Genomic DNA, 22,030 nt, shown 5'->3' with positions numbered 1-22,030 from the left:
TTTAGTGTATTGCTCATCATTTTCTTAATTGCTATCTACTCTAGCAACCCCAATTATATATTTTGCCATTACCCTCTCAACGAGTTTTAAGTCTATTCCAATTTATTAGGCCTGTTTTATTCATTTTTACATATGTATGTTCATTATTAGATTACATTTCATTTATGTGGCAGAAGCACAATGCAGCGTTACATATTATCAATTTAAGTGAAATGTTCCTGGCATTTTTAAATAAGCACTAAAGAAAAGGTGATGTACCAACATTTGCATTGGATTGATAAGGTGCAAACATGTGTTCAGCATCTTGAACATTTTGCATTCCTAATCATAGTCTGGATGTCATGGGGACATACTGCATAGGGACTAGTAAGTTTCAGGAGAGTTATTCCTCGTTCACTGAACCCCCCCCCCCCCCCCCCACACTGTTGACCAACACCACCAACCCCCCCACCACCCACCACCAACCCAAGCCCACCACGGTGATCTGAGGGACTCCCTTCCCCACGCCCCAATCAGGACCGGCACTGCCTGTCCATGTCCGTCTCCCCTGGGGGCTATACAGAAGTATACTTCTGTACTTACCTTTAAGCCACTGGGGTGATTCCCACGACAGGTTCACGTCTGGTGAACCCGTTGTTAACGGTTTAAAAATACAGTGAGGGTCAATATATGGTGAGGGGTGTGGTTAATTATATTAAAATACATTTAAGTGAATGTAAATCAGGTTCATGCTTGTAGTGGGAGTGAACCTGATGCCGTCGCAGATGAGGGGTGGGGAAGATTCGAGATCGCAATCTCGCCAGCAAGATCTGTAACTTCTGGATCTTGAGCCCCTGTCGACATTCACACTGTAAGAAGTCTAACAACACCAGGTTAAAGTCCAACAGGTTTATTTGGCAGCAAAGGCCACTAGCTTTCGGAACAGACTGTTCCTTCGTCAGGTGGGTGGGAGTTCTCCCACCCACCTGATGAAGGAACAGCCTGTTCTGAAAGCTAGTGGCCTTTGCTGCCAAATAAACCTGTTGGACTTTAACCTGGTGTTGTTAAACTTCTTACGATATTCACACAGACAGCTAGCGTGGGCTCAAGATCGTAATTATTGTAATAGTAATTATTGTAAATTATAGAGACACAGCAGCCAATTTCTGCACAGCAAGATCCCACAAAGTAATGAGATAATGACCAGATAATCTGTTTTTGATTATGTCATTTGAGGAATATACATTGTTTGGGACTTTGGGAGAATTGTGTTGCTCTTTCCTGAATAATACCGAGATGTTTTATTCCCATGAACGGGAAACAAGTTCTCAGTTTAATCCTTTATCCAAAGAACACTTCCACTGGTGCCACAATCTCTCAGTACTGCACTGTGGTTTCATTTGTGATTGTACGCTGAAGTCTGTGGAATGATATTTCACTCCACAACCTTCTGATTCAGAAGGTAAAATGGTAACCTTCGAGCCAAGGCTGGCATTTTAAATCCCTCTCATATCATATCCCACTTATTAGCATTGATGATATTTAACTTACCTACCTGGTTCATTATGTCAACAGATGTTTTTCAGTAATTAAGTATAACGTGTGCCATGCAGATTATACCGGCTGCTATGCCTTCCTCTGAAAATCATAGCTACGCCGTGCACATACTTGCTTTCATTAAAGGTGAATCTGGGAAGAAGCCCAAATACTGTATGCTTGGCCAATATAACATGGCCTACACAACTGAAAAGTACTGAAAGGCATTGATTTAGTGGATAGTGATCACAACTGGTAAAATATAACATGATTTTTTAAAATAAAGTTAGGCAATATTAGTACCATCCTTAATCTTGAATATACCCTGGACAAATTAACAAAAATATCAATATGTTATCTTTTACTCCTAAAATGTTAGCTACACAAGTGAAATAAAATGGTAGAACCTATAGCCTACAAATCCCATCACACTCAAAGCTGCAAAGTCATGTTTTTTCATATCTATAGTTCTAGAAGGTACCAAGGCTATCAATTTGCAACAGAAGTACTAACTTATTTACACAACAGCCTCTCACTTGCAGTCCCTCATACTTATAAATATATGCACACAGCCATATGGATGTTAAATGAACATTCATTATAATTTAATGTCAGTTCCATCTGGACTAAATAACGTGACTCGAATTATCTGCTGATTTATTTTCAATTAAGCCTTTCATTTTGAATCTGATTGTACTTTGTTTTATTATTCGTTGGCACTCACGTTGCTGCTGAACTTGTTGGTCTTCTTCACAGGAAGTGATCCATCGACAGATAAGCTCGCAATGGTATTCTTCTTCAAGCTCTGAAGAGGTACATTTTTTTTACAATGAGCAATGATTCATATACCAGTGGTTTCTGATTCAGAATCAGGTTTAGATTAGCCATTGAAATAAGGTTTGACTCAAACTGAGTGCCAGAATAAGGTCAAAGTGAATTATAATGAAATATGAAGGAAGGTTCAATGGTTACAACAAATAGAATGGGTTAATCATCTTCAAAAACACAAAGCTGCGCATGCCTGATTGCAACATGCTTTTTACTAAAACAAAAGAAATGTCACGTACATCCTGCACACAACTTTCAGCTGCAGTGTTGTACACCCACTTCTGTATTGTGAAATTAAGCCTAGGCAAATACACATAAGGCTGAAAAATAGATAAGGTATGTTGCACGGCTGGCCCACTTGCTATCCGCTCGTTCCTGAGCTGACCCCTGTAATAGCCTAGGTGGGTGGATGGGTGCTGAAATTGGCAATCTGCCTGCCATATTTAAATGAATAATTAAAAGTCCATTGGGGATTGTTGACAAGCTCATTGACAAGGATCAAACACTGCTCACGCCACAATACAACTGGGCAGGGTTGAGCAGTATGCTTTTGTGGCTTAGGTGAAAGAATGGCAGGAAGGAAGGGGACACTTCATTCGGGAGGTCGCCCTGTATGCATTGGGCACCCCCCCCCCCCCCCCCTTCTTCCTTGCTGTCTAACCTTCAAACCTCATCTCCTGCCTTGCTGATTTCTCAGATCTCTCACCGCAATCAAAAGGACGGGCTTACCTTTCTGAAGCAACCACCACTCCCCTTTGTGCTCCTTTATGCAATCTTGGCTGTGCTTGCTACCGAGTTCTGGTGCCGCTGGGACTGCTAGGGTTGTCTATAGCTCCCATTGAGAGCTGGAAGTCCCACTCTCTGCTGCTCTATCCCACCCTCAGCATGTAGCTAGCAGTCAGCCAACTTTCCTTCTGCCGTTTGGGTGGGGGGGTGGGGAGATGGTGAAGACGTTGCAGCCCGTGTGATATAGCTTGCACCTATCAGCCCGGTCTGACTAATTTCATGACGTGAGTAATAATTACTATTTTGGATTCTCACTCTCAATCTCAGCCCCATACTCTATGAAAGAAAAGCTATTTAGATTACATATCTGCTCAATCAGATTGGTTATAAAATTGCTCACACTGAAGACTGCTGTATTTCAAATTCTTGTGCACAGATTCACAAGCAATATCACCTGGGCAAAAATCATCACTTAGGCACAGCACAGGGAGGAAAATAACCCCTTACAGAAAACACCATGTTTCAACCAGGAAAATCAAGTGGGTTCTGATAACAACAGGTTATCCTCCTTCCCAGAATTTCTTCTCTATCCTCCTCCTAGCTGATGCTGAACATTCAAAGGCAAAGTTAAAACTCCACTCCATAGCTCCTTCCTTCTACAAAGAAACTAATAATTATTTTGCACCTTATTATGCATGTCAGGAATGTTGCAATGTATAGTACTCGTAATTAATTACTTCGAAATGCAGAGCCTTTTTGCCAAAATCCATGCTGCCTTTGATTATAATCATTTATGCAAGGAACCAATACTACATGCGTTATTCATTGGTTGCAAACCTCTCTGGGAGGGGCTTCATATCAGAGACCAGGATGCAATTTAAAGACAACCAGTCTCTCCTTAAATAGGAGGCTCGCTTTTGTTATAAAACCTGTACTGCAAATTTCTGGAGTAAATAGCTGAAGGAGGGAGAGATCAAGCACAAACCTTCTCTGACGTTGCACCAAGGCTTCCATTGCACTAAGTGGACAGAAGAAAGAACATCCTGTTGATCCCCAGGGGCAAGGAACCCTACATCGAAGTGGTTCAGGTTTTAAGGTGTCCAGATCACCAAAAACCTGTTCAGGTCCTCCATGCCGACACTATAGTTGAGATAACCCACCAACACCTCTATTTTCTTAGAAGACTAAGGAAATTTGGCATGTCAACTAGACTCTCACCAACTTTTACAGATCCACCATAGAAAGCATTCTTTTTGGTTGTATCACAGCTTGGTATGGCTCCTGCTCTGCCCAAGACCACAAGAAAATACAAAAGGTCGTGAATGTAGCCCAATCCATCACGCAAACCAGCCTCCCATCCATTGACTCTGTCCACGCTTCCCCTTGCCTTGGCAAAGCAGCCAGCATAATTAAGGACCCCACATACCCTGGACATTCTCTCTTCCACCTTCTTCCATCGGGAAAAGGATACAAAAGTCTGAGGTCACGTACCAACCGACTCAAGAACAGCTTCTTCACTGCTGCTGTCAGACTTTTGAATGGGCTGATCTTTCTCTACACCCTAGCTATGACTGTAACACTACATTCTGCACCTTCTCCTTTCCTTCTCTATGAACGGTATGCTTTGTCTATATAGCGCACAAGAAACAATACTTTTCATTGCATACTAATACATGTGACAATAAAAAATCAAATCAAATCAAAAAAGCATCTGATGAAGAAGCAGCAAGAAGACAACATGAAGGATTCAATGCCTTGAGCGCTGCCACAAGAAGATGGCTGCAGTGCCAAAAGAAAAACATGATCTGACTATCTTGACAGAAGCCAGAGGGTGGTTGTAGAGGGTTGTTTTTCAAACTGGAGGCCTGTGACCAGCGGTGTGCCTCAGGGATCAGTGCTGGGCCCACTGTTATTTGTCATTTATATTAATGATTTGGATGAGAATATAAGAGGCATGGTTAAGAAGTTTGCAGATGACATCCAGATCGGTGGCATAGTGGACAGTGAAGAAAGTTATCTCCGATTGCAAAGGGATCTTGATCAATTGGGCCAGTGGGCTGACGAATGGCAGATGGAGTTTAATTTAGGTAAATGTGAGTTGATGCATTTTGGTAGATTGAACCAGGGCAGGACTTATTCAGTTAATGGCAGGACGTTGGGGAGAGTTACAGAACAAAGAGATCTAGGGGTACATGTTCATAGCTCCTTGAAAGTGGAGTCACAGGTGGACAGAGTGGTGAAGAAGGCATTCAGCATGCTTGGTTTCATCGGTCAGAACATTGAATACAGGAGTTGGGACGTCTTGTTGAAGTTGTACAAGTAAGGCCACATTTGGCATACTGTGTACAGTTCTGGTCACCCTATTATAGAAAGGAAACTATTAAACTAGAAAAAGTGCAGAAAAGATTTACTAGAATGCTACCAGGACTTGATGGTTTGAGTTATAAGGAGAGGCTGGATAGACTGGGACTTTTTTCTCTAGAGCGTAGGAGGCTGAGGGGTGATCTTATAGAGGTCTATAAAATAATGAGGGGCACAGATCAGCTGGATAGTCAATATCTTTTCCCAAAGGTATGGGAGTCTAAAACTAGAGGACATAGGTTTAAGGTGAGAGGGGAGAGATACAAAAGCGTCCCGAGGAGCAATTTTTCACTCAGAGGGTGGTGAGTGTCTGGAACAAGCTGCCAGAGGTGGTAGTAGAGGCGGGTACAATTTTGTCTTTTAAAAAGCATTTTGATAGTTCCATGGGTACGATGGGTATAGAGGGATATGGACCAAATGCAGGCAATTGGGATTAGCCCAGGGGTTTAAAAAAAAAAGGGCGGCATGGGCACATTGGGCCAAACGGCCTGTTTCCATGCTGTAAACCTCTATGACTAGATTAGTCACAGCAAGAACACTAAAATATTTCTTCATTACAGCAGCAACAATCATAGCATTTTTCTCCTTATCCTCATATTCAAATCATTCACTCACAAATGTCAGCTACTCCTTCATGACAGCCACATTTCTCAAACACCTCACAAAACTCTCACTAACAGCTCACTCTTTCTTGCAAGAGAAGGTAGCTCATAACACTTGGCAATAAGTGGGGAAGAGCAAGTCTCCCACACTTCATTACACTATCTTTCAACAGTACATTCTGCAGGACCTTCAGAACAATTATCTGCATCTTCCTTCTCCTCTTCTACCTCCTGGGCATTAGTGACCTGCACAATATAGTGGTGCACTGCCACTTGCAAGGCATTACCACAGTCTGCAGCTGAAGGAGTTCAAATTATGCCCCCCTTGAGCAGGGCACAAATCTTAGTGACCATCTGCCTAGACAGTCTTCTGCAGCACTGGCTCTATGACAGGATAGCTCCGTCTTCAGTGGTACAACCTCATGCTGAGGGCAAAGCCTTCTTTGCCTTCTTGCCTCTTGACCTTCTAATTTACTCACTCCATGCTTGGCCTCCAATGCTGAGGATGTAGATCCTCAATGCCACTAGAGCAATTATCTGAAACTCACGCTCCCATTACAGCTGTTGCTTTACATGTGCCCAACTACACCCGCAATAGTCTCTGGAATCCTAATCATCCATCTATACAAAGCAAAATAGGCCATGAACCCCTGCACTGCCCGAACGCACACACAGACCACTCAACCCTACAGACCTGATAGCATCTATGTGTCAATGGCTGAGCGGCCCTCTCAGCAAGTCCCACCAAAATTCCAAATAGACGGTCAACAAGATGGCAACATCATCAACACTGATTAGCCTCACTTCCAAATCGGGCAGGTTTCTCTGGCTCACCTTCCGCTGCCCTGAGAAAAAGAGTCAGTGAAAGAAACAGCAATGTGAAACCAGCCTACCGCCTGCCAATGCTATTTTGAGCACCTGTCGGTGTTTGCTCCTGCCCCCATCAGGATCTATAAATTCCGCCTCAAACCTCTACAGCTCCCTTTCACTCCAGCTATGCAGTTATTCAGAGTTATGTAGGCGTGTGGAGGAGGGAATGGCAGCTTTCTGAATTATATTTTTGGTGTAATTTTTAATGAAATTTTACCTGTTTAGATTGAGTGCAGGTCTGGGTACCTCCAGTGTCGATTTCTCTGGAACTATTTGAGGTACCATTGCTGCTGGTAGAATTCTCTCCACCTTCCTGGCTAGTATGCATATCTTGGAAAATACTACTCGGTAGGGAACTATTTGTGCTCGATCTTTCTTCATCCCCATCCAGGTCATCTCTCCACTGTTTCATCATTTCAAGCACATTTGGTGGCCTTTGTGTGGCTGTCGTGTCCCCCTGAAATTCAAGTGCGACAATCAAAGATTTGGGTAACACAACAAGCTAAAGTTTTAAAGATTATTTATTAGTCACAAGTATGCTTACATTAACACTGCAATGAAGTTACTGTGAAAATCCCCTAGTCGCCACACTCCGGCGCCTGTTCGGTTATAGTGAGGGAGAATTTAGCATGGCCTATGTACTTAACCGGACCGTGGGACGAAACCAGAGAACCGGAGGAAACCCACGCAGACACAGGGAGAACATGTGGGGCAGCAGTGCCACTGTGTCACCCAAATAAAATATTAAGCATCAATATCTTTTGTAGCTGAAGATCTGTATGTAAATACAGTTTGCAAGTTTGAAAATTCAACATTTTTGGTTAACTTTGAGTTCACATGGTAAAATAGATTTTTACTGCTGTGAACCTGGGGGACTAGTTACAATTTGTTTCTGTGAGAGATCAAATTATCGAGTATTTTGAAAAACTTCAATAACTCTTCATTGATGAATAAACCGCAACCTCATTACATAAAACCTAATGGTGGTATATAAGTACCAATTTTTATTGCAGGTACATATTGCGCTGTGAATATTTAGCAATATGTTTAGTGACATTTTAAAGAAAATAGTTCCATTGCTATGCTTTAAAAAAAGGCCCAGTACATCAGTAGGGATAGAACTTAACAATCTCTGATTGAAACGCTCTACTGACATTTGTAAAATTTAGTTGTTATAATTTACAAGAAATATATGCCACAACAGAAAAACTGATTCACTTTCTGTCACAAAAACCTTAAGTTGGGGGCATCAATTTCCAGATGTGATCGCATGCAGCCAACCGATCCCCAAGTGTGCTGGCTGTCAAAGTGGCTTCCAAGTGTATGGAGTGCCCATTTAAAATAGGCTTTTGGCACCCTGAACATGTTAACAGCTCATTTTTTTCTGGTGAGGTCAGCCTTCAGATATAAAATCCTGCCCAACATTGGGATTGGAATTTTTTTTTAATTAAAATTTGTCCTTGGGGTTGTAGCAACATTCGCAAGGCAGGATTTATTGTCCACCACCAACTTTCCTCAGGTTGTTAAAGAGTCAACCACATTATGAGAATTAGCCCATAAATTACCAGATTTATGCACAGAATCAACTAAGATGCTTTAAAAGAAGATAAGTATTTATTTAGGAAGTAAAGGTGTTTTGGGATTTGCAGAAAGGGCAGGAGACTGAGATTGAGAGAACCTGCTATCTAGAAAATAGAACGGAGGAGTCATTACTGGCCAATTGATTCAGACATGCCCTTATGTTCCTAGGAGAAAAACAAGTCGTATGGAATTTCTATGTGAGTTTAGACTTAAAAGAAAAAAATCCAAACATATCGTGCAAACACATCAAATATACAAGAAAGGTAAATGCATTAAAGAATGCTCAGCGTTTTAAATAGGAATACACCAAACAGGTATGTCAACTACAGTTTGCTCATAATCACACACCACCTCAAAATAATCTCCAATTTACTAAAAACAAAGTTTGAAAGACATCCCAGCACTGCAACTTATTCCTAACGATGTTATACTTTACCAGCTACAGTACAAACTAAACTATTTTTCACAGGTAGTCTGCTTCCAACAGCTAACTTCATTATGATACAAACAGGCCTTTGAAATATTATTATAATTGAGGCATTGGTAACCACAACTTGCAGCCTGCCTGCATCTAAACCATGACCTGCCTAATGTGTCTTCTATCCAGTCCCACCAATGTATGCCCGAGTCCTTCTGGCTACTTAATATAACCCCTCTATACTAGCTAGCCGTGCTTTTCCATGTTAAATACAGAAGTGTGTCTGCTCCTGCAGCAAAATTCTCAGGAACACAATTGGAGAGCAGGATGATCGCAGCTTTTGTTGCATTCTGAAGCTCGTCTGCTATCATTCTGGGAGTCCACTGTGCAGCAGAGCATGGGATAACTCTGTCACAGAATAGCAGTAGTTTGTTTTAATGGTGTAAAATCAAACATGTTGAACAAGTACATACATGGATACAAGGAGAAGAATTAAAAATAGTTTGGGAGTTAAATGGAGTACCACCATTACATAGCCTCCACATGCAATAACGTAGTTTATTAAGTTAGTTACAGCTTTACCGTGACCCATGGGTTGTCAAGAAGCTCATTGGCTGTGATTCTATGGGCAGGATCCACTTTTAAAAGACGTGTCAGCACATCCTTTGCTGCAAAGAGAACAGACAAGAAAAAGCTGAGTACATCTCACTTTCATTCGCTTTGTAACATAGCAGTGCCATTTGAAAAATAAATTGTGTCTGGTTCAGTCATCGATACAACAGCCTATACTTTTTGAGCTGTTACAAATTTCTAACCAATTTTTGCAACTGAGCGTGAATTATAAAATATTGGTGAACTCAGAACAATTGGGTTGCTTTTTAAACATTAGAAAGTGCTGCATTACATTACAAATTTAAAAATATACAGCACTTCATTTCCTGCATTTGGGCAAAATGATGATAAACTGAACATTGCATCCCTACAGTTTTTCTTCCCCAATATTCCTGTCCAATATTCACATGAGCATATTTATACCTAACTGCTAATTTGACCATCTTTCACTTACCACCATCACTGAGTTCCTGCAAGATTGAATCATCAAAGCGCAGTTCCCCTTTGTTTATCAACTCAGCAAGTTTTTCTTCTGAGTTGGCCACAAACGGTGGATCTCCAGAAAGCCTGCATAAAAACAATAGGGTATAACTTTTACTTTATTTACAATTAACAGTATTTCTAAACCCCTCTGTGGATGGCTTTACAGTATAAGCAACTTAACTCCATCAGTTTCGTTTAACCATGAGTAGCAACAGCTGCTGATTTCAACAAAATGGTGGTGAACATTGTGTTATTTTACCTGCAAGTTTCACAACCTTTTCAATTCCTCTGCTCTCACAATTCTGCTTACAAATTTATTTAGTGAAATGAACTGTTGTTTGACTGATTTTTTCTCTCTCTCTCAACGGAAATGAATAACTGCCCTCCATATGGAATGACATGGCAAGACAACATCAGCTTTGGCATTTGTTAATTAATGCTATTTGCCAAAAATAAAACCAGCAAATGAAATGCAATAGCACTGTCTGGGGTAACAGTAAGCTATACAGAGCAAAAATGTTCCAGTGTCTATTCACAGTCTTTGATGTTAGTTGACTTAATCCAACTGAAGTCCCACTGGGTTATGGAGAAAAAAAGGCAGCCAAGGATATTGGCCCTGATTGCTCTATGGTAATCCCTTTGTGATGTATGGCAGTGAACATCTAATTCCAATGTGAACTGGATTTGATGTAACTTCACATTTGCCAAACTTGTGCTAATGCTCACATATGAATAATGCCAGTGGGCCAAAAACCAGAAGGCCGCCATCACCTCTACAGCCACACACAGGAGAAAAAAATAATGGGCACATTAAGATGAGGTAAGCAAACTGGGAACAAGAAGTTGTACACCTCAGTTAGCAAATAAAACTTTGGGGTGGAAACTAAATCTAACTTTTGGAAAGACACATAGATGGTAGATTGAGGAGTCTTACATCTTCATTCACTTCCTGTTGCCATAATCATTAGGCCATTTGGCCCAACACATTCATGATAGCTCTCTATACAGCAAACTAGTCAGTCCTATTTCCATGCACTATCCTCACAGCCCTGCAAGTTTATTTCCCTTAAGAGTCTATCCAATTTTGTTACAAAGACAATTCAGGTCATTACCATTTACTTCATAAAAAACACCTTCCCTCACATTCCCCCGGATCTCTTCCCAAAATCTTAAACCCACATCCCTAATCCGTGTCCAATCAGCTAATGGAAACATATTTTTGTTTACATTATCCAGGCCTGTCCTGTCTCTCTCGCATCAGGTACCATGCCCTAAAATGGCATTGGCGACTTTGAACCTCCATGTTAATCTTGCTCTGAAGGCGTAGATTGTCTACGTTAGTGGCACATTCATCCAGTTTGTGAGGCTATTTTGAAAGATTGAGTCCACCTCAATCTCTTTTACCACTGACCTTTCCTATCAACATCAGACTTTCTAAATTATGATTTCTTATTACGTGCCCAAGAAACTCCAACTATCTCTTCCTGATCTTGGTTAGCAGGCTTTCTTTGGTCTCAGATTTTACTTGTCCAAAATATCTTTATTATTTGCCTCTAAACTAGTGCTCTGCAGCCTCATTTCTTCTCTGCACTGCTTCACTGATCATCCAACACTCACTTCCACATGTCAAAATTGGTGTGATGTAACATCTCAGGATTCTCAGTTTTATTTTCACGGCTAATTTTGAGTTGATTATAAACATTTTATAATCTTGTACAGCACAATCAAATCTCCTTTCAATCTCCATCGTGCCAAGAAGAACAACCCCAGCTTCCCCAGCCTCACATTCCAGCTAAAATCCCTCATTATTGGAACAATTCTGGTAAAACTCCACTGCATCCTCTCAAGGACCTCAATATCCTTCCCAAAATGTGGTGAGTAGAACTGGACAAAATACTCTATTCGTGGCCTAACCACAGCTTTTAGAAAAACTTAGTGATTTTTTTCCCCCTCAATCACTGAAAATTCTAATGTCTGAAATAATGTGTTTAATCAAAGAAGAAATGCATCAACTGAAATGCATTTGGGGCCCTTAATACCTTAATTGGTGTTTTAATTGTAGTCTTCAACCTTTGTCAAAAGCATGGGCTTGGACATTGTTAATTTTTGCCCAGAGTTAAAAGCAGATCCTGTAGACTGAGCACATGCATAAGTAGCATTTAGTGATCCCAAATGCTTGATTGCATTTCAAAAGTATTCAAAGAGAAAAAGAAATCCACTTGAAATGACAGATTGTATTAATTACACAGACCTATTGCAGTTTTTACGTTTGAACCATAAAATTATTTTTCTCAATCAAAATCAAGCCATTACAATTTTAGTTGCGTGGTTTTCAAAAATTTTGATTACTGCTATCATTTCAATAGTTTCAATTAAACTTCCAAAATAAGCTATTCATTTTTTTAAACATCGGAATATGTCAGGCTGAAGGAGACAAAAAAAATACATTCAGGAACTAATCTAAAAAATTCAGTAATTATAATCCAACCCTACCAGATGTTGGGACCATCCCAAAACCACAGTGCTCTCAGGACTGTGATGCCCCTTCCCTCACTGCTGAGTGATCCCAGTGAGCAATGGACAAAATAGTGAGGGGAGGAAGGAAGGGTATTGGGGAGCATGGAATAATGAAGGATTGTAGCAAAGAAATTAGAACATTTTGGGTCTGGTGAGTGTTCAAACATTAAAAAAAGAGCAAAATTGTAAAATTGACCAAAAAAAAGCAGAAAATAAGAGTTCGAAAAAAGGAAAAATGCATTGAAGAAAAATTCTGTAAATATATTGGGGGAGTGGGGACGACAAAACACGAGGTAGCCTTCTGCACAAACTACAAGGACCATTTATTTCCAAAACAGTGGGTAGAAGTTTCTTGGCCCACTAGCCACAGGAATCATAGCGGCCGGGACAGAACCATGCAAAGGTCATTGACCTCGGGCGGGATTTTCCGGTCTTGGGGCGAACACGGCCGGAAAATCCCATCCATTGTATCAGCAATCTTTCTTCCCGAGCACAATCCCACAATGGAACAAGGTGCCAAAAGAAATGGTCACAGCCCCACCACTTGATACCTTCGAGACCCATCTTTAGAAAAAATTTTCATTATCAGGATGCCTTTCAGCAGGTCATGCCTGATTTATCTAGTGCTACCCACAAGATAATCTGTAAGGCCCACACAAATAAAGCAGATGCAGAAATCACCTTGGACAATGGGAGCTTAAAAAAAATCAAAAGAAAATCAAAAAGGATCATTTTAAACAACACATAATTTAGCTGGTCAAGAGGTTCCAAGAAAGGAAGGAAAATCAGGCTGAAAGAAAATTAGGCAGCAAAACAAGGCTATTAAAACCATAAACCATAGCCATGCCTGTTTTGAAAACATAGCAGAAATGGGCCTCAGCAAAAAAAGACAGAATTAAAGGAAAAAAAAACAGGTGAAGACCACTATCAAAATAAAAAAGGCAGTGGAATGAGGCCATTACAAAAGGAAGAATAGCACTATGATAAATATTAAGCATTTCTGTCCTGACAGCTGTCTCTTTAGATCATGATGGTTTAAAAAAACTCAACATCTTCAATCTATATAGTTAACAATTGTGTAAATTTGTTATGTCATGTCAGTAACTTGCTCTCGAGGGAGTCAAAGACACCTAATATATACAGATTTGGAGACTGTTCAGTTTTTTGAACACAACTGGCAGTCATGAATTACTGATGAGCCTTTGCAACTCAGGAAATACAAAAATGTATATCTTGTATGTATCATGGATGCATTTAAATGTATTTTCCTGCAGAGGTTGCTTACAATGTATACATAATGACTCCTATGCTCCAGGTGTCACATTGCTGGGTGTATTGATGGGCACTGAGAACTTCTGGAGCTGAAAAAAAAGACAAAGTAATATGATTAGTTACGAGGATAATCCAGCATTTAGGTGGAAAATAGTATATGGGGAGTGTGTATAGTAACTGGACAGGGAATGTAACACAGGAACTGAAACGGGCAGTAGAGTGAAGTGAAAACAGTCCAAATAAGGTTAAGAACAGAATAATAGCAATAACTCTTGTTCTGATAACTGGGACCATCAAGGCCAGCAGCGGAGATTACCCTAAGTGGTGAAAGCTGTTTAACCTACTACTGCTTCTGGTCACTATTCCATTTCAGCATTTCTGAAAAAAAATGCATTTTTTAAAATCAAAGCTTTTTATTTTGCATTCATCAGGACATCCGCAAGAATACAATGCAAGAGAATCAAATTTACTGTACAAGAAGAGATTGGTTGGTTGGCAAGTGGACTCTAATCCGTAGAGGTGTGGCATGGAGAATCCACCAGTTGGTGGTGACTGACAGTTAACTGCCAAGGACTGCTTGAAATTTAAACCAGACAGCTTGATTCTGGTCCGCCAGCAAATGGCTGTCACTATTTAGTTTAGCAGAAACAGGTGCAATGTGTACATTTTCTTTCAGTCTGCAAATTTCTTTTGTTTTTCAATTCAATCCATTTATGCCACTATATTGCTGCAATATATGACCACACAATAAACAGTACCCATTTGAAACACATCCACACCGTAAATTCGCTGAAGTGAAAGTGTCTTGGGAATGCTATTGATGACAGTGCTAAACACAAAACAAATCTCTCTATGTACTCTCAGAAAGCAAGGAATTTAGTTCTTGTGCATTGTTTCAATTTTGGTGCGTCTTAATCACAAATAAAATGGTAAGAGATATTTGCTGAGTTTGAACTCCTCCACTCCCAACCATCTTGCCACAAACCAGCATCCGCTATTCCTGAAACATTGAAAGTGCACCTTTCAATGATTCAGCATGGGTATAGTTATTCCTAACAAGCTTGACCATATCAACAAAACGCTTGCCATTCTTAATAACGGGTCCAAATTCATATCCATTGGACCTGACACTCGACATGACCAAACTGCTTGCTTGAAAGTAAGCTTTAAAAAAAAGAGCTTGCTGGACTTGTGCAGGAGCAATGAGTTGCCTGCCATGTAATATACGTAACTGGGTTCGTCCTCATGGCTCACTGCGTCTGAGTATCTATGGGCTGCCCTACCTTATCTATGACCAGTTCTGCACAACATGAATTGGCCAAATGGTTGGCTGAATTTTTACAAGAAGTTTTGAGAAAGTTTTTCACATACACAGTGAAGGATTCCTTCACATTTGCAAAGACCACAGAGGGCTTGCATATCGATAGCAATGCTGTGTTCATGTATTTATTCAACATTGTTAGTCTATTCAATGTTCTACTTAAGGAAGCCATAAATATCTGCACTGCAACACTACATCATAGTAATCTGGACCTGCCAACATTATGTGAATCAGTATTCATCGAATTTATGAACTCAGCAACTTGTTCAGTTAAGTTCAGTTTTAATGACACCATGTATACCCAAATAGATAATTGCCATGGGATTCCCTCCAGGCCCAGTTCTTCCATGAGTGACACATCTTCAATAGAATGACACCTAACCTCCTATCCCTTGCAATTTTCCGATATGTGGATGATACATTTGCTATATTTAAATCTGCAGCTGCATGCAATAATTTTTTTACATGTCTTAATGGGCTAAATCTTGTGCTCAAATTCACCTTTGAAATAGAGCAGTCAAATGAACTCCTTTTCTTTGATATACAAGGTGAGAAGTCTACCTGAGTGCTCTCTACCATGGTCTACCGCAAGCCTATCTTCATGGTCAATATATGCATTAGAATGCTTATCGCTACATGCCCAAAAGACTGGTCTTATTGGCAACCTCATAAATAAGGCCCAAGCCATTTGCTCACCATGCAAGCTTGATGCTGAAATGGGGCAAATCAAAGGAATCCTGCAAGACAATCGCCACCTTCATCAGATCATTTTCTGCTGTATATTGTGCAAATTCACAAATGAAAACCATCACTTTAAGCTCCAGAAGGTGCCCAATATACCTCAGAATACCTTGGAAAAGCAAAGTATTTCAAAAATTTGAGCAACAGGTGAAGATAGCTATTTCACACTGCTGCTATGGGGTAGCAACATGAGTGGTATTCGCTACTAAAAGGATGCTGCCGTGAAGCCATAAAGACACTCTGCCTATCATACAAATAAGCAATCTGGTATATGAATTTCAGTGCCTATGTGATGCCAGGTGCATAGGCCATACATTCCAAAGACTATCAAGCAACATGTCCCTTCCATGTTCGTAAGAGGCAAGGTTAAGATCGTTCCCAACCAGCCAGGTGCTTACAGACACCTAAAACAGTGTCCAACATTAGATGTGATTCTGCGATTGGACAACATTTGCTAAATAATCCTCAGTGTGCTAAGAATTATGCTGACAACCAATTTAAGATAGTCAGTCAAGCTTGCAATGCATGTACTGGAAGCTACATATATTAGTACATTGAGCCCAGCTCTTTGCAGCCAAAAAGAACATGTTTCAGTTGAACAAAATAAGTGACAGTTCATTTCTCAGGACAATTCCTTGACCAGAGTCAAGCTCTGTCATGTTTAAATTTCAAACAATGCTCAACAGTTAACTGTCAGTTACTACAAACTGGTGCATGCTTCATGGCAACACCCCTACAGAGTGCACTTGTCAACCAGTCAGCACCATCTTCACATGCAGTATAAATTTGGTGATTTCCCTGACACTGTATTCTTGCAAACATTCTGATAAGTACAAGACAAAAAGCTTTGGCAAAAATTGTCTCAAGTTCTGCACTACCAAACAAGAAATCTGTTTAAATCACTGCAGGTTTATGTCACACATTTTGTTGCACCAAAATTGCAATGATTTACATTGCCAATCTTGGATTTCAATTTGTCATTTGTCTGACCAACTGCATAACTGATGTTTTCCACATTCTCTTTCCATTAATCTACCATTTAATGTCACATGCAAATTCTGCAAGTCTCCAATTTTGACATCCGTGCCAAATAAATTAAAAGTCAAAATATAAAGTTAACATTAGTAGTGTGAACATGTATCCACCGGACTGTCACAAAAAACCCATCTGGCTGAATAGCATCCTTTAGGAAAGAGAGCAAGCCACACACAACTAATTACATTGAAGTGTAGTGACTGCTGTTATGCATGCAAACGTAACAGCTATATTACAGATAGCAATATCCTCCAAACAGCGATGAAATGATTGATGAGGTGATCTGGCTTTGGTTGTGCTATTTGAGAGAAAAGATTGCTAACCAAAATACTTGAACTTTTCACTTCTCATATTTGAATACTGCCCTCAGATTTTTAAATTCCAAATGAACCATGAGATGGCAGACAGCACCTCAGTTTAGCATCTCATCTAAGGGATAGCTAAAGTCCTGTTACAAATATTGTAAAGACTTATCACTTGCTTTTAAGCCATTGTTACGATCTCTGAAGAGACCAGTAACTTTAATAGAAACTCAAATTTCTAGTTGATAGCCTAAAGGATAACATGACAAGTTCCCACGTTTTAAGACTTACTTTAACAATCAGACTAAAAGCACTATTGAGTAAACACCTTTCATAGCAACTTATACTTTAAACTACAAAACAGAACTTTCCCCTTTTACTTTTAACACAACTGAACAATCCACTTCACAGGTTCCTTTACACTTTCTCTAAAGTAGTCATTTGATTTTCCTGGACCCAGCCCCTAAGTGAATCTTAGGTCCTGAGGGACCTTTCTTTTCCCAGCCAGGTAACTTTACACCCAAGAACCGTCTTTTATGGTGAGGGCTTTTCCTGGAGATTCTTCCTCTAGAATAACCTCGGTGAATCATCCAGTCTCATTTCAAATTTTCACGAATTTGGTCTTCCAGCCCACACGTTAATTCCCACCTGCAGTCTTGCATGATGACCAGAGCAACATTTGGCATTGAGCTGTTCTCTTTTTCTCTCTCTCTCTTGGGACCCCAGCAGACTACCCAATCTGTCTGTGATATTCAGTGATATTTTCGAAAAGCATGTAATCTGATATCACAATGGCTTGTGCTGCACCTTTCACCATGGCAAAGTGAATCATATGGGCCCTGCATCCAGGTAGAAATGTTGATTAGCTATCCTTTTGATCCCCAACTCTATTTTATTGTGGAATCAAATAGATAGTTGAAGGAAAATTGTTTATAGCCTGTTATTTTCAACACTTTCTTGGGACTTTGGAGGCTAGCAGTCTGACCACTGTAAACACAGAAACTGCTGTCCTGTCTCCTAATGTGAACATCTTACAAACTGGGCTTTCCATTCCTCTTTAACAGCCCCATCACACAGACCTGCTTTTAGACATACTTCGGGAAAAGTTATCTGCCCCTCTTCATTTTACCCTACCCCAAATTGAAGACACAGCCTTGAAACATAATAGTAACACCGTCCAACATCTCTCAATCCATGCAGTTACATTTCCCTCAATTACTCAATTCTGCTACAAAACTGGAGAGGAATTTGCAATGAGAGGTGGAGGATCCAGTTCTTGTGGTCCATGTAGGGACCAATGACATAGACAGACTCAGCAAAGAGGCTTTGCATAGAGAATGAGAGGAGCTAGGCACTAAATTCAAAAGTGGAACCTTGAAGGTTATAATCCCTGGGTTATTACTTAAGCTGTGTTCAAATTGACATGGTGTACATAAAATTAGAGACACTAACGGCTCAAAGACTGGCTCAGGAGAAATGGGTTCTGGTTTGTGGGACACTGGCACCAGTACTGGGAAAGTGGGACTGTACCATTGGAATGATCTATACCTGAATTATGTTGGGACCAGTGTTCTTGCAAACCATATAACTAGGGAAATAGAGAGGGCTTTAAACTAAATAGTGGAGGCAAAGGATCAAACATGAAAAGATGTGACATATCAAAAAGTAGTGACAAGGAAAGAGAGGGATATTCTAACATGGGAAATGAGGGTCAGAGAATGGCAGAAAGCAAGAGAGAGAGAAAAGACCCAAGAATGCACCAACTTTCAAGATGTTACAAAGATAACAAAATGACAAAACTAAAGGCTCTATATTGGAATGCACGAAACATTAATAACAATATAAACAAATTTATAGCACACATTGAAGTAAAGAAATATGATTTGATAGCCACGACAGAGATGTGGCTGCAGGATGATATGAATTGGTCCTGAATATTGACATTCAAGAAGAATTGGAAGAATAGGTAATGGTGTAGGGGTTACACAGTTAAGCAAATATGACATTGGTGCAATAGTTAGGGTTGGTTCAGGAGATCATGATGTAGAATCGGTTTGGGTGGAGATGAGAAATAGCAGGGGAAAGAAGTCACTATTGCGAGTGGTGCACAGGCTCCCTAACAGTAACCACAAGGTAGAACAAAGTATGCAAGAAGAAATAGTGGGTGCTTGTGATACAGGGACCACTATCATCTGACAGGAGAAGTGCAGCAGATACCTGGGAATACCACACTTGGAGGCTCCTCTCAAGTTGCTCACTACCCTGACTTGGAAATATATTGCCCTTCCTTCACAATAACTGGGTCAAAATCCTAGAACTACCTCCCTACCAACACTGTGGGCGTACATACACCTCAGGGTGTATGGAGAACTGCAGCAGTTCAAGGCGGCGACTCACCACCACCTTCTCAAGGGCAAATAGAGATGGACAATAAATGTTGACCTAGCCAGCGATGCCCATGTTCTGTAAATGAATTGAAAAAAAATCATGAGCAACTTTAATCGACGTATAAACTGGAAGAATTAGATTGGCAGTAGTAGCCTGGATAAAGAGTTAGTAGAATACTTACAGCAAGCAGAGAGCAGGTTATATTAGACTTGGTATTATGTAATGTGACAGGATGAATTAATGACCTCAGAGTAAAAGACACCTAAGGTGGCAGTGACCACAATATGATTGAATTTTATATCCAGTTTGAAAGAGAAGAGTGGATCTAATCCCAGTATGTTAAATTTAAATAAGGACAAGTATGTGGTCATGAAAGCTGAGCTAACTGAAGTGAACTCTGATACTAGGCTAAGAGAAAGATCAATAGAGAAGCAATGACAGACATGTATGGGGATATTTCAGAATACTTAGATTACATATATTCCTACTATAAAGAAAAATTCATATGGCAGGACCCACCATCTGTGGTTAACCACAGAAGTTCAAGAAAGCAATATAATTTAAGGAAAAAGCGTATAACTGCGCAAAGCGGAGTGGCAGGTCAGATGACTGGTCAGAATATAAAGAATGGCAGAGAATAACTAAAAGAGTATTCAGGAAAAATAAATTTGAGTACGAGAGGAAATTAGCTGGAAATGTAAAAATGGATAGTAAAAGTTTGTCCAGGTATTTAAAATGGAAAAGAATAATTAGAGTGAGTGTTGGTCCTCTAGGAACTGAGAATGGGGAGTTAATGGCAGATAAAATGAAGATGGTAGATGAAGTGAACAAATATTTTGCTTCTGTCTTCACTATAGAGGATACAACAAAACATTCCAGTAATAGCTGTAAATCAGCAGGTGGAAGGGAGAGAGGAACCTGGTGAAATTATAATTACTAGGGAGTATTACTGAGCAAACTGATGGAGTTGCGGATTGACAAGTATCCAGGTCCTGATGCACTTCAATCTAGGTTCTTAAAAGTGGCTAATGCAGAAGAAGATGCGTTGGTGTTAATTTTCCAAAATTTCCCAGATTCTGGAAAGGTTCCATTAGCAAGTAGCAAATATAACCCACCTATTCAAGAAGGGAGTCATTGTCATCTGTTTAGATCTGATCTTCAAACCTTCTGAGCCTTTGTTCTCCCATTTCCGTCTTTTGTCCACTTCTCTCTCTCCCTCCCTTACCTCTTCGCCTCACATTTTTCTCTCTCTTACCAATGTGACACGGAGTGAAATTAGGCAATATCTAGTAACATGATGCGGCCGTTTCCTATGTTTGACAAAGAGAAGGACTATTGCCACTTTTGAATATTCCCTAACAAATGTACAGCAGTGTACATTGTACAGTGTACATCTACCAACCAACCCTTTTGACTCCAAATTCTTAAGAGAAATGCTATCCATGCTAGCAACTTTTACACTTTAAGATTATGAGCGCCTTGCTGTCATTTCTGTGTAATAAGTAGTAATAGTGGTGAAGCACGGGGCTTTGTTGGATAGTTAGAAAGATCTCTTTCTGAATGCTCCGTCCAGTTATTTTGTCAGTTTTGAGTTATGGAGAAGGTGTGATGCTGTCGCTTTGTATTTATGGCATCTTACTAAGTCAGCAGCTCCAAGATGGAGAGGTGAGTCCAGGCTTTACTGTGAGGAATGTGCTTCAAACAGCTATGAGGCGGCATTAATAGTTGATATACTTTATAGGCTTATAGTTGATATAGTGTGCCATCACCAACATTTGAGGTTATGCACAACTCAATTCATTTAGCGGAAATCACAGCAGACATTTGGTGTTCAATCAGAGCTCCAAAGTCAACATACAGAATAGTGGGACAGTGTTGGATGCAAGTAGTTTCTAAGCACTGTTTGTGAAGCTTGCAGAGAAACTTGCAAAGGCTACATACAATCTTTCATCAGAAGTACAGGTCTTGGTTGTGTCTATAGTATTCCATCTGATTGAGCAAAAACTGCCTAGTTGGGGTTACACAGCATCTGTGAAGACGACCCTGAGAGTTCCACATCAGCTGTATCATTTTCATCAAATTGAATTAACCAAATTTCAGCCTGGATTGGTGGCTAAGACCAGGCTCTTGCCATTAGTAGCAATATTAAGGCAGCCTTCTTACAGAATCTAAAAGCAGATCAGCATTCATATTACTCTAACCGAATACCTCCAAAGCCTGAAACATTCCCTGCAGCCACAGCAAGATTTATACCATCCTGGCAGCCGTAAACATAAGCAATCTTAAAAGTGTACGAGAAGAATGGTGATCTGAACACACAACAGAACCTCGAGAAGATTAATTGAACTCTGTCCACCTGAAGGAATTGGATGAGGCAGTGGAGGCAACCAATCATCCTGTTCGCAGAGACTGGGCACCCCTCCATAAACTTGAAGTCACTAACACAGCAAAACACCAT

General features: G+C 40.2%; 1 protein-coding gene across 12 annotated transcripts in view; it reads right to left on the bottom strand.

The window, feature by feature from the left end:
• Positions 1-22,030, bottom strand: part of stk33 (serine/threonine kinase 33) — a 158,068-nt gene that overhangs the window by 18,241 nt on the left and 117,797 nt on the right. For 9 of the 12 annotated variants that reach the window (XM_078220736.1, XM_078220734.1, XM_078220735.1 and 6 more), the window contains 5 exons: positions 13,799-13,874; positions 9,968-10,080; positions 9,484-9,569; positions 7,120-7,359; positions 2,240-2,320 (listed from right to left, as the gene is read on the bottom strand). In XM_078220736.1, coding sequence (XP_078076862.1) covers positions 2,240-2,320; positions 7,120-7,359; positions 9,484-9,569; positions 9,968-10,080; positions 13,799-13,874 — 596 coding nt within the window. The remainder of the gene's footprint in view (positions 1-2,239; positions 2,321-7,119; positions 7,360-9,483; positions 9,570-9,967; positions 10,081-13,798; positions 13,875-22,030) is intronic. The other 3 variants (XM_078220745.1, XM_078220744.1, XM_078220742.1) reach the window with 1 other exon arrangement.

This window comes from Mustelus asterias, chromosome 9, assembly GCF_964213995.1.
Source record: "Mustelus asterias chromosome 9, sMusAst1.hap1.1, whole genome shotgun sequence".
NCBI lineage: Eukaryota > Metazoa > Chordata > Chondrichthyes > Carcharhiniformes > Triakidae > Mustelus > Mustelus asterias.
This window is presented reverse-complemented; position numbering and strand designations above follow the sequence as displayed.